The sequence below is a fragment of the Capra hircus genome, chromosome 15 (genome assembly GCF_001704415.2).
Source record: "Capra hircus breed San Clemente chromosome 15, ASM170441v1, whole genome shotgun sequence".
Taxonomy (NCBI): Eukaryota; Metazoa; Chordata; class Mammalia; order Artiodactyla; family Bovidae; genus Capra; species Capra hircus.
This window is the reverse complement of record NC_030822.1, coordinates 33,025,168-33,038,827: the sequence shown is the minus strand read 5'-3', so window position 1 is coordinate 33,038,827 and position 13,660 is coordinate 33,025,168. Positions and strand designations below refer to the sequence as shown.

General features: G+C 36.8%; 2 protein-coding genes across 2 annotated transcripts; both read left to right on the top strand.

Annotated features, from left to right (window-relative positions):
* Positions 896–1,855, top strand: LOC102182519 (olfactory receptor 51F1-like). Its single transcript, XM_005689832.2, has one exon. The coding sequence runs from the start codon at positions 896–898 to the stop codon at positions 1,853–1,855; it is 960 nt and encodes a 319-aa protein (XP_005689889.2).
* LOC102171727 (olfactory receptor 51F1-like) lies at positions 3,038–12,738 on the top strand. Its single transcript, XM_018058901.1, has 3 exons — positions 3,038–3,181; positions 7,469–7,527; positions 11,811–12,738. Exons 1-3 carry the CDS (start codon positions 3,038–3,040, stop codon positions 12,736–12,738), a joined length of 1,131 nt encoding a protein of 376 aa, XP_017914390.1.

Here is a 13,660-nt window from a genome sequence, read left to right as displayed (position 1 = left end):
TTTATCTCCTTGCTTTCACTGACAAGTTTCCAAAAGTAATATATGCCATGCCTCCAGGAGTTTTCCATTTATTCCCCAAGCCACTGTGGCAGAATCTCAGCTTTCATTGCTGGATTTCAGCTAGTTTTGTCTGTTTGGTTTTTTTGTTTGTTTCTTAGGGTCATTCATGTGTTCTCAGCAGCATTTGATATTTTTGATCCTTAGAAGACCCACTCAAGCAGTTCAGTACTATTGTTCATGTAAGACCCAGACATGACGCTAGGCTCTCTTGGTTTTAGTGGTTCCAGGAAGGCTATCTAGCCTCATCTTGCTTTAGTCTATATAGTCCTTTCCAATAACTTCTATCAAATTCCATCTTTATTGGTTTTCTCTTATAGAAATCTACTCCCTGAAGGTATTCATCCACACTAATGGAATAACATGGCACTGGATTAACAAGCACTCCTGTGCTTCCAAACGTGTATTACTAGCAAAAATCTGGAAATGTTTGCCGGGAAAGTCTTGCCTACATGGGCACAGCAGACTCAACATCTTTAGCTGAATTTCGCTTTGTCATTTCTTGCATAAGATATTCAAAACTGAATGTATTCAATGTATTGATTTTTCTTAACTCTCTATCCATTTAATCTTATAATATGATGGAGCTAAAAATTCTATCAATATAGAAATTATTATTAAAATGTATGGAATTATTTGAATGTATTTTCTTAAATTTAAGAATAAATATGTTATATATATATAGTGAAAGCTATAAATCAAACTCTGTTATATATATTATATAATCACTTACCCATGACCTTAGATAACTCTCCTAACCAAGAGAAAATTTATCTGGATATCTTCATGTAACAATATAATGTATTATTTCTATAGGATGTATGCATTGTGAAGATAAATGTTACCAGTCCAGGAAAACATGGAAATCTTAGATAATTCAACATCTAAATTTCCAACTTTCTTGTTGACTGGAATTCCTGGCCTAGAGTTTGCCCATGCTTGGATCTCCATTCCCTTCTGCTGTCTTTATGCCACTGCCCTCTCTGGGAACAGCATGATCCTGTTTGTCATCGTCACCCAGCAGAGCCTGCATGAGCCCATGTACTATTTCCTCTCCATGCTGTCAGCTGCTGACTTGGGTTTGACTGTCTCTACAATGTCAACCACATTAGGTATCCTCTGGTTTGATGCAAATGCAATCAGTCTAGATATGTGCATTATCCAGATGTTTTTTCTTCATGGGTTTGCCGTCATAGAATCTGGGGTACTGGTGGCTATGGCCTTTGACCGTTATGTGGCCATCTGTGATCCTCTGAGGTACACAACCATTCTCACTAGTTATAGAATCATCCAGATGGGTCTCCTGATGGTTATACGCACTGTAGTATTAATTGTACGACTGCTTTTGCTTCTTAAGCCCCTCAGTTTTTGTGGAGGGAATGTGCTTTCCCACTCCTACTGCTATCATCCAGATATGATTAAATTAGCATGTTCAGATACTCTGGCCAATAGCATCTGTGGATTAATCGATCTCATCTTGACCACAGGAGTAGATACGCCATGCATTGTCCTGTCTTATATCTTGATCATTCACTCTGTTCTCAGTATTTCCTCCCCTCAAGAACGACACAAAGTTTTTAGCACCTGTGTCTCCCACATTGGAGCAGTTTCTATTTTCTACATCCCCATGATTAGCTTGTCATTGGTGCATCGCTATGGGCGATCGGCCCCCAAAGTTGTCCATTCAATGATGGCCAATATGTACCTGCTTTTTCCTCCTGTGCTCAACCCCATCATCTACAGTGTAAAAACAAAGCAGATTCGCAATGCTATACTCAGGCTTCTTCTTATGAAATAGACAGAGATAATTAAGTTTGAGAAAATAATGATAGAAGTGGCTTTCACTGTAGAAAAGCAGTTCTGCTAGGTTACTGTCTTTCAGACATTTTTTTTTCCTCATCTTTCCATTTGTTCAACAAATATTCAGTAAGCATTTTTGAGTTTTCAGTCATAAAATGCATATATAAGATACCTTAAGGAATTTACAGTCTAATAATAGAAGCATAAAAATAATAATAATGAAATAATTTAAGTAATGCCTGTAGTAACTAACATTTATTGTCCATTTTATACTAAGCATTCTATTAACTGCATTTAATATATACTACTTATTCTTCAAAACTGCTCATTGAAATGATTAATTATATTTTAGAGGTGAAGAAACAGACAAAGACATTTAGGCCATCAAAGGTAAGACATCTAACAGAGCAGGAATGAGGTTTGAATTCATGCTTTTTGTATCTCGGGTACTGTGTTCTTCACAAACTTATTGTGTACTCTTCCAAAAGCAACTACAAAAATGTCTCAAGATCAGAAGTAGGAACTTGGTCTTCACATCTGTGCATTTAAAATATTGTAATGAATTTCTAGCAGTATATTTTAGCTTTTAGTCCTTATTCATAATTAATAGTACAAAAAATCAAAACAGATATGACATGGCATGCAAGCCATAGGTCATTACCCAGTATGAACAACCAGTAGAAAATCTTCAAGGATTAGGGACATTAGCTAATTCACGACAGCAATTTAGAGAACTGGAGAGATCATGAAGTGGCATGACCTTTGAGGTAGAATTTGTTAACTTTCTTGTGTCCAAAGGTCCTTTTGAAACCTAATGAAATCCGTCAACCCTTTTCCAGAGAACAATAACATATAAAAACATTCATATTATTTTCCATAGAATGTCAGAGGATTCACAAAATGCCATGAAGGGCCTACATGGCTCTCTTAGTCAAAGAACCAAAGTAAAGAATTCATAATTTTTAGCCTATAAATGGTGATACACAGCTAGACTTAAAAAGTTTGGTTCCTGAAAAGAGATGCATGATGACAACATCAGTTTAAGAGATAGACAGAAACTTAGAACTCAGTTGCGCAAAATGGTTGAAAAATATGGAGGAAAAAGGAGATGGAAACCTGATGGGAGACCCATCAATATTATTGCCGTTGGAAAAGTGGTCCAAGATAGGAAGGGTGAGCCATGAATCCCAGAAACACTGGGGGCAGCTGTGAGCTGGAGCCAACTCACACTAGTTTGCCCGAAGCCATAGTGTGCATCTCTTCTCAACTCTGCATTAATGATGCCACATTGACAGCTAGAATCACCACTGATACTATGGCATTGGTAAATACTGCAAATAAAACTCATTTGTTTTGTCAGATTTTCTATTGGTTTTTCAGTACTAGACAATGACCTATGGCTTGCATGCCATGGCATATCTATTTTGACTTTTTGTACTATTAAAACTCAAAAGTTTTATTTCTTTTTTCCTAGGATTTCAGTTTGCCAGCACACCAGTGACTGGGTCTGCCTTACATTGGCTTTATGAAAAGCAATAGAAATTAGAAGATAATGCCCTTAAAATCTAACCTGTGAGGTAATTATAGAGACAAAAAAGTTATAAAATACTGTATGAAGCATTGCAATAGTTGCTAATACAAAATTACACCCCTTATTTGTGCTGCCTTCTAAGCTGAAAATGTTTCCAAAGGTAAATGGAGAAGAGTATTCTGGAAGCAATTCTGTGGAATGATGTAAGAGGCATTGTGTCACCATTTCACTCTTCATGGAAGAATAATCTCCTGAATTTTAAATTCATAGGTCCTATCTAGGCACAGCATCAAAGAATATGAAAACATAAAATACTTCCTTCTCTTTCCTTCTGATTTTTTCTCTCCATCAGATTCTTCCAAGTGAATTTTGGCTACAAGATTTTCATTAGTTGCTTAAAGAACATCTTTTATTTGAACAATATTATTTTAATAATTGATTTATAGATTTGGTTTAGAAATTCCATTGTTATTCCTGAATTGTATACATAGGGGACTTTTGTTCTGACAGTTCTACATGCCTGTTTCCTGCATAGAGCTTCAAAAATATAGAACACACAAAAATGTTAAAGTTGAGGAATTTTACTCTGAGATGCCCAAAGGACTATAACACTGTAAAGTGTAATCCTAGCTAAACCTGCTAAAGAAAAGATTCTATATCTCTTTGGATGCTTCTGGCTAGACCTGAATTTGTGCACACACACACAAACACGTACACACGTACACACAAGATGATGGGAAGGGAGAAATATATTTGGGGATTTCATGAGATGCAAGCAAAAACTTGGATAATTTTACTTAGCTTGAGTTGTATTGGTCTACAAATTATCTAGGATACTATATATGCATGCTGCTGCTGCTGCTGCTAAGTTGCATCAGTTGTGTCTGACTCTGTGCGACCCCATAGATGGCAGCCCACCAGGCTCCTCTGTCCCTGGGATTCTCCAGGCAAGAATACTGGAGTGAGTTGCCATTTCCTTCTTCAATGTATTCGTGCATGCTAAGTCACTTCAGTCGTGTCTGACTCTGTGCAACCCTAGGGACAGCAGCCCACCAGGCTCCTCTGTCCACAGGATTCTCTAGGCAAGAATGCTGGAGTGGGTTGCCATTTCCTTCTCCACATATACATGCTATTTACTGTAAATCAGTAAAGGAGGTTGGCTTGTGCTTCGCTTAGATGCAGAGTGGACTTGAGGTAAATTCATTAAATTAGCATTCTAATAAAATTCAGTACTTCAAGGAGGCCCCGTTTAAAAGATACTCAGGAGAATCTTGTAGATCAGAGTAGCTCATTCCCTAAGTCACAGGTAGAAATAAAAGAAGCTGACAAGGGGAAAAAAAAAAAAGAGAGAGCTATGTGAATGTGAAGGCATAACATTGTTTCACCATGTTTTTCTGTGCATTACATATGCCCTGATTCTTTCATTTATGTACATCTGTTGTGTTCTCTGTCTTTCCCTTTTTCCAAATCTGTCCAGTAATTCAAATTTGATCAATTTGTGGAAAAAATTAAAATTTTTCCTGCAGAAGGATGAATCTAGTTGACATCTCTCAGCCTGGAAATGAGTTGCTTGCTTATCTACTTCATTGGCCAGGAATTCTAAGTAGGCTTGAATTCGAATTTTTTAACTCCACTATGAGAAGTTGCTGTCCTCTGCTGACCAGGAGTGACCATTGGAGATGCAGTCATAGAGCCAGGCTCATTAATATCCATGCACATGGTAAGGCCTTGACATAACAGAGGCCAGATAGCAGTGATTAATCAGAAAAAAACAGGAGGCTGCAATTATAAGAACCCCCAAAGTCTGAAGGGTAGACAAGAGAGCTTAACGTCCAAGCAGTAGTGGGACATCCCTGGGACAAAAATAGACAAACAACCAACAAGGGGTTAGCTAGGTAACATTTATAACAAAAACAAGACAAGAATGGATGACACAGGGGCTAGAAGAATTGTCATACCTTGCAAGGTTGACCTTGAGTTTAGGAGAGAAGGATGGAAGAAAGTTTTGGTAGAAAGAAGCATCTTAGATGATTTGTTGTTATTTAGATGCTAAGTTGTGTCCAACTCTTTTGCAACCACATGGACCGTAGCCTGCCAGGAATATCTGTCCATGGGATTTCCCCGGCAAGAATACTGGAGTGGATAGCCATTCCCTTCTCCAGGGGATCTTCCTGACCCAGGAATTGAACTCGTGTCTCCTGCATTACAGGCAAATTCTTCACCATCTGAGCCACCAGGGCACCATGTTGCCAAATTTTTCTTCTTGTATGAAAAAGGCTACACTCATGGAGTCACTTGACTTTGTAATTCTGTTTTACTGCTTACTTCTGAATTATAGGAATGTATTTGCTCATTTTAACATTTAATGCATATGCACTATGACCCTGCTGCTATGTTATTACCTGGAGATACTTTCAAAGCATCTATTATTACACTTAGTTGTGCACGAAAAGCTGTGTGATAGATTCTTTAAGAGAAACACAGAGAATGAAAATTAAGGATTACTGGATCCTCATTAAATGACATATCCATGCTCAAATAATGATTCAATTTCATTTTTAATTAAAGCATGTAAACACAGATCTGCTGTGTCGATGTTCATTCTTCTTGGTTCTTTTGTGTCTGTCTTAGCATCACATTTCCAGGTGCCAGCAAGATAACCCGGGGGCAGGGAGGTAAAGCACAACAGAAGGGCACAGCAGTTCCCCTGGGGTGTATTTATTCCCACTGAGTAAATTCCTATATCAGCAAGTTTGCTTATAAAATTCTCCTTTCTTAGAGGTAAAGGGGTAGCCTTCATATACTCACCCCAACTAAGAGTAAGAGAATTCTTTCCTCTTGTCTAAAGGCCAAGTCAAGCAGCTGCTTTCAGATCAGAACCAGTACTTGGTTGTGTCTACTATAAAATACGTCTGATGAAATAAGGCTGAATCATGAGCAATTTAGCTTAAATAAAAGGAAGACTTTTTTTTCAGAAGTGAAAACAACAATTTATCTAGTCTTCCGGCATTGCTACTTCAGCATCTTTCTTTGTATGCCTTCTAATTTTCCACGTCTTGAAAGGTAAGGCATTCCCCCACTTACCTTGGTACCTGATCTCCAGGCCCTCGGAGCTCCTGGTTATTCTTACTTCCACTGTTTTGTTGACTTCTATGGCTCTTATATCTACTCAGAAATCCCAAACCCCATATAGATGTTTTGTTTTTATCTGTTTAGTTAATCATGGCAAAAAAAAAATGTGTTTCTTTTATGTGTGTATTTCATGGCACATATAATAACAAACCTCAAATACAATCTTTAAATTATTATACCTCAATTCTGATTTGTATTACATCTAATATTTGCTTTAGTTCTTTATGTTACTAGTATCTCATTATTTTGGCCCTTCTTTTCCCATTTCTTTCTTTTATAATGCTTTATGCTCTATTACCTGAATTACCTTAGGATATTTTCTTCTTCATTCTACAGGGGTTTTAACAGCTTTGATACGGAAGACTGAGATGCTATTCTCTTTTTATTTTTATGCAATATTTTAAAGATTTTATACTAGCATTTTTTTTTCTGTAGTGCAAAGAAAGATCATTTCACCTTTTTATCCCAATAAACTACTCATGCAATTTGCTTCTGGATGCTGTCTCACAAATTATGATCATGTAGAGTGCAGGTTCTGACCCATTTTCCAATTTCTAGAACCTACAGTCCCACTAACACCCATGTTACCAACACTTCTAGCTCTTTGCCACTTTGGAAAGAGAGGCAATTAAAACCTAAATTCCAGAATTATGCTGTTGCCAAATTTTCTTCTGTTTTCACTTCTGCTAACAAAGATGTACTTTAGTGAATATTTCACAATTCAACATGTCTCTATTCATGACACCCCTCACACCATCATCTTTGCCTGTTTTTCCTGAGATGAGATGTCTGGGGAGGAAAAACGCCCTAGGTCACCTTTTAAATATACTTTTAAAAAAGGTGATTTTTTTTTTTTTGATACAGACTCTTGATTCCTGAATGTAGTCTGTCAAAATGGCATTAAGTGCTGTCCTATGTTTTGACTCAATTCATGTCTATATTCCTTAGTTAGGAGCAGTTAATCACCTTCAAAAAATTCTGGATGAAGACTATCTGTCTAACTTTAGTGTTTCTTTGGTCTATTTCTCTTCCCCTTTATTGTTTTGTGAAAACTTAATAGAAAATTGGGAGAGACTGGTTTCAGTTAGTACTGGCTAAAAATACTTTAAAATGGAAGTCTATTCTATTTTATTTTTAAAAACAATTCACTGAAATATAGTTGTTTTACAATGTTGTGTTAGTTCCAGGTGTAGAACAAAGTGATTCAGTTATAACTATATACATATGTATATGTGTGTATATATATGTACATATGTGTCTACATTTATATTCATATTCTTTTTTAGATTCTTTTCCATTATAGGTTATTACAAGATATTGAGTATAGTTCCCTATGCCATACAGTAGGTCCTCTTTGGTTGTCTATTTTATGTAGAGTAATGTGTATATTTTAATCCCAAAGTCTATTTTAAATCTTAGAAAACTCTGAAAGCAATATGCTATACAAATTAGAAAGAATTTCAACATAGGTAGATATTGGTGATCAACAGATGGGAGGTGAGAGTACATTCAGATTTCTGAATTAGGCAACCTGATATATTGTTACCATAGACCTATGGATTGACAATGGATGTATAGAGCTGTTAATTAAAATGGGAAGAAATAGAATATACAAGTTGTGGGAAATAATTCAGATGCCATCATTTGGTGCTTGAGTTGACTTTGAGATACTTAAATGGAGAAATCGAAGAGTTAGGGAGATGGGTCTAATGTTTAAGAGATTTGTTGTTGTTGTCTAGTCGTTAAGTTGTGTCCTACTCTTTTTTGACCCCATGGACTGTATAGCCCACCAGGTTCCTCTGTCCATGGGATTCACCAGGCAAGAATACTGGAGTGAGTTGCCATTTCTTTCTCCACGGAATATTCCTGACCCTGGAGTGGAACCCATGACTCTTGCATTGCCAGGCAGATTCTTTACCACTAAGCTACTAGGGAAGTATTTAGATTAGCTTCAGATTAAATAAATATTTCAAAGTTGGAAAATAAATGAATAAAATAACATAATCCATGAGATGCCTATGGAATTGAAAGTATGTATAAATAGATAACAACATGTTGGAGAAATAGTCAAACTAAAATTTGACTACATCCATAAGTAAGTTGTATAGTTAATTTGATGACAAAATTGTGCAAAAATGGATATACTTAATGGAAATTATCTTGGCTGGCTTTTAAAGGAAAATCAGAAGTCTTAAATGAGCTCAAAATATATTTTGGACAATAACTTTATTTTTACAATAAATTTATGTCCACTATAGATTAATTTGAATTAATGTATCCCATATTATGATTAAGAATTTCCTCTTTGCTAAATTGTTTGCTAAATTGTTTCAATAATTTATCTAATCCATTTTGAGTTTATTTTTGTGTGCGGTGTTAGAAAGTGATCTAGTTTCATTCTAAAGATCTAAATGTAAGATCAGAAACTATAAAACTCCTAGAGGAGAACATAGGCAAAACACTCTCAGACATAAATCACAGCAGGATCCTCTATGATCCACCTCCCAGAATTCTGGAAATAAAAGCAAAAATAAACAAATGGGATCTAATTAAAATTAAAAGCTTCTGTACAACAAAGGAAAATATAAGCAAGGTGAAAAGACAGCCTTCTGAATGGGAGAAAATAATAGCAAATGAAACAACTGACAAACAACTAATCTCAAAAATATACAAGCAACTTCTGCAGCTCAATTCCAGAAAAATAAATGACCCAATCAAAAAATGGGCCAAAGAACTAAATAGACATTTCTCCAAAGAAGACATACGGATGGCTAACAAACACATGAAAAGATGCTCAACATCACTCATTATTAGAGAAATGCAAATCAAAACCACAATGAGGTACCACTTCACACCAGTCAGAATGGCTGTGATCCAAAAATCTGCAAGCAATAAATGCTGGAGAGGGTGTGGAGAAAAGGGAACCCTCCTACACTGTTGGTGGGAATGCAAACTAGTACAGCCACTATGGAGAACAGTGTGGAGATTCCTTAAAAAATTGCAAATAGAACTACCTTATGACCCAGCAATCCCACTTCTGGGCATACACATGGAGGAAACCAGAATTGAAAGAGACACATGTACCCCAATGTTCATCGCAGCACTGTTTATAATAGCCAGGACATGGAAACAACCTAGATGTCCATCAGCAGATGAATGGATAAGAAAGCTGTGGTACATATACACAATGGAGTATTACTCAGCCGTTAAAAAGAATTCATTTGAATCAGTTCTGATGAGATGGATGAAACTGGAGCCAATTATACAGAGTGAAGTAAGCCAGAAAGAAAAACACCAATACAGTATACTAACACATATATATGGAATTTAGGAAGATGGCAATGACGACCCTGTATGCAAGACAGGAAAAAAGACACAGATGTGTATAACGGACTTTTGGACTCAGAGGGAGAGGGAGAGGGTGGGATGATTTGGGAGAATGGGAATTCTAACTTGTATACTGTCATGTAAGAATTGAATCGCCAGTCCATGTCTGACGTAGGGTGCAGCTTGCTTGGGGCAGGTGCATGGGGATGACCCAGAGAGATGTTGTGGGGAGGGAGGTGGGAGGGGGTTTCATGTTTGGGAACGCATGTAAGAATTAAAGATTTTAAAATTTAAAAAAAAATAAAAAAATTAAAAAAAAATAAAAAAAAATAAAATAAAATATGACATAAGAAGCCATAAATAAAAGATAGCTCTGACAACATCTAAACAAAAACTCTATATACCAACAACATCATAAATAAAATGGAAAAGGAAATGAAAAACTGTGAAAAAAAAAAAAATTTATCTACATGTCCTCCAAAACATATGCAATCCAGAAATACAGTTGCTTCATCTCTGAACCATTAAAATATTATACAGGAGATTTGAAAACATAGATATCTCTAACATGGTTGCCATATTTATTAATAGAGGATTATATTACTGTTGGAATGTAAGTAATTATCATTATTATTATTATAATTATTTTTTCATTAGGAAGTATAGTGTAGTTTTTAATAGCACAAGTTCTAAAGTCTTATTTTCTGATTCTCAGTGTAATCTCTTCCAGATGTTATGACCTATAGTAATTTATAATAACCTCTGAATTTCTCTTTGTTTTATCTGTAATAAAAATATCTCTCTCAAGTTTATCATAGGTTCAAATGAAATAATCTTTGTAAAATACCTATAACATTATATAGAACACTATCTTAGATTCACACAATATTATATACCTGAACAACCCTATAAGAGATAAAAGACTAGATTAAGGACCAGGGAATACGTGACACAAAAAAAGATTTTTCCCTATTGATTTTTAGCACAACAAAGGCAGACTCTATAATGGTAAACAAGGCAGTATTTTAATGTTACAAATTAAAAACAGTATCAAGCTTCAGATTCACAGGACCTGAAGCATCTTCCCTCTAGTTCACTTTAGTAAATAAATGTAATGAGGCAGGATAAACTGATGTTATCTGGGATTGAGTCTTAGGTATATGTGGAACCTGACAAAGACAGGTTTCCCTACTAAGTTAAAATGACTTTTCACTTATAATCTGAGTTTAATAATTCTAAAATTCCAAGGCAAAATTAGTCAATTGTTTTCTCAGACCAAGTTCTGCTCATGGTTAAATAGAGTATTTCAGGAAGGCAAATAAAATATAAACCAATTACCATAAACATATTGAATATCTACTATGAGCAATGAATTCCATGGAGCAAAGATTAGCTAAAATTCACTCCTGTTCTCATGTAGCAGAATTAAGATTAACTCCCATTCTCAAGTAGAAGTGTACAATCCAGTTGAAGAATAAAATATGTAATAAAAATATTGGTAAGAGTCTAAGAGAATAAGTGATGAACATCAAATAGAGTTAGCTAAGTAAATTGAAATTAAATTAAACTCAATATCTTATTTCAGTGATGAACTTCACAGACATAGTATTGGTGAAAGAAGCAAGATGCAATTAGTATATACTACATGATTCTATTATATCAAGATCAGGAACAGAGAGAAGTAATTGTAGTGCTAGAAGTCAGAACAGTGGTTACCTCAGGAGAAGCTATTGTAAGGATGAAGCATTAGGAAGCCTTCTGGGTTGGTGGCAAGGATGTATCAGTTGATCATGGAAGTGGTTACATAGGTATATATAGATGCCAGAATTAGCTGTACTCTGAAGTTTTGTGAACTTTACTAAATTTATAGTAAACTTATACTAAAAATAAATTTTAAATTTAGAAAGTCAAGATCAAACAAGAGAATTCCGCTCCTGCATACATTAATGCCAATTTTCCATAACTCCACTTTGCCCACTTTCCTCTTGACTGGCATCCCTGGACTTGAATGGGCCCACACCTGGATCTCCATCCCATTCTGCTGCCTTTATTTGACTGCTCTTTCTGGAAATACTTTGATCCTGTTCATAGTCCTCACTGAGCCAAGCCTCCACCAGCCCATGTACTACTTCCTGTCCATGTTGTCCACCGCCGACATTGGCTTATGCTTCTCAACACTGGTGACAGTACTGGGAATCTTCTGGGTCAATGCCCAGGAAATCAGCTTCAATGCTTGCTTATCACAGATGTTCTTCATTCACCTCTTCACCTTCATGAAATCTTCGGTGCTCCTGGCTATGGCCTTTGACCGTTTTGTGGCCATTTCTAACCCCCTGAGATATGCTACCATTCTAACACACACGAGGATTGCACAGATTGGTCTAGCAGTCATCACCAGGGGGACAGTCATTCTGACACCACTAGTCCTGCTTCTTAAACGTCTATCATTCTGCCATAGTCATGTGCTCCATCACTCCTACTGCTTCCACCCTGATGTGATGAAGCTCTCGTGTTCAGACACAACGATCAATAGTGTATTTGGACTAACTGAAATTATCTCTACTGCTGAGGTGGACTCTGTCTTTATCCTGCTTTCCTATGTCTTGATCATTCGCTCGGTTCTCAACATTGCATCCCCAGAGGAGAGGAAGAAGGCCTTCAGCACCTGCATTTCTCATATCACTGCTGTGGCCATATTCTACATCCCTTTGATCAGCCTGTCTTTTGTTCACAGATTTGGAAAACATGCTCCATCTTATGTGCCCACACTCATTGCTAATGTATACTTGCTCATCCCTCCTGTGATGAATCCCATCATCTATAGTGTAAAAACAAAGCCAATTCAAAAAGCTATGCTCAAACTTTTACATTTCAAGGGAACTCATTTTTAACAATTCTGCTATCATAAATATCTATTTCAAAGTCAGTGAAGATTTATCACAAATTGGAGTTATCAGTTCAGTTCAGTTCAGTCGGTCAGTCGTGTCCAACTCTTTGCGACCCCATGAATCACAGCACGCTAGGCATCCCTGTCCATCAACAACTCCCAGAGTTCACCCAAATTCATGTGCATCGAGTCAGTGATGCCATCCAGGCATCTAATCCTCTGTTATCCCCTTCTCATCCTGGCCCCAATCCCTCCCAGCATCAGGGTCTCTTCCAATGAGTCAACTGTTTGCATGAGATGGCCAAAGTATTGGAGTTTCAGCCCCAGCATCATTCTTTCCAATGAACGCCCAGGACTGGTCTCCTTTAGGATGGACTGGTTGGATCCTCTTATAGTCCAAGAGACTCGAAAGAGTCTTCTCCAGCATCAGAGTTCAAAAGTATCAATTCTTCAGCGCTCAGTCATCTTCACAGTCCAACTCTCACATCCATACATGGCCACTGGAAAAACCATAGCCTTGACTAGACAGACCTTTGTTGGCAAAGTAATGTCTCTGCTTTTCAATATGCTCTCTAGGTTGGTCATAACTTTTCTTCCAAAGAGTAAGCATCTTTTAATTTCAAGACTGCAGTTACCATCTGCAGTGATTTTGGAGCCCAAAAAGATAAAGTCTGCCACTGTTCCCACTGTTTCCCCATCTATTTCCCATGAACTGATGGGACCAGATACCACTATTTTAGATTTCTGAATGTTGAGCTTTAAGCCAACTTTTTCACTCTCCGCTTTCACTTTCATCAAGAGGTTTTTTAGCTCCTCTTCACTTTCTGCCATAAGGGTGGTGTCATCTGCATATCTGAGGTTATTGATATTTCTCCCGGCAATCTTGATTCCAGCTTGTGCTTCTTCCAGCCTAGCGTCTCTCATGA

What these genes read in the sequence shown, in the direction of transcription:
- LOC102182519 (XM_005689832.2), top strand. Translation starts at nt 896, where the DNA reads ATGTTACCAGTCCAGGAAAACATGGAAATCTTAGATAATTCAACATCT.
- LOC102171727 (XM_018058901.1), top strand. Translation starts at nt 3,038, where the DNA reads ATGAATCCCAGAAACACTGGGGGCAGCTGTGAGCTGGAGCCAACTCAC. An exon ending in CCACTGATACTATGGCATTG is followed by an intron (nt 3,182 to 7,468) that starts GTAAATACTGCA and finishes TATATTCCTTAG; the next exon opens with TTAGGAGCAGTTAATCACCT. An exon ending in GACTATCTGTCTAACTTTAG is followed by an intron (nt 7,528 to 11,810) that starts TGTTTCTTTGGT and finishes AATTTTCCATAA; the next exon opens with CTCCACTTTGCCCACTTTCC.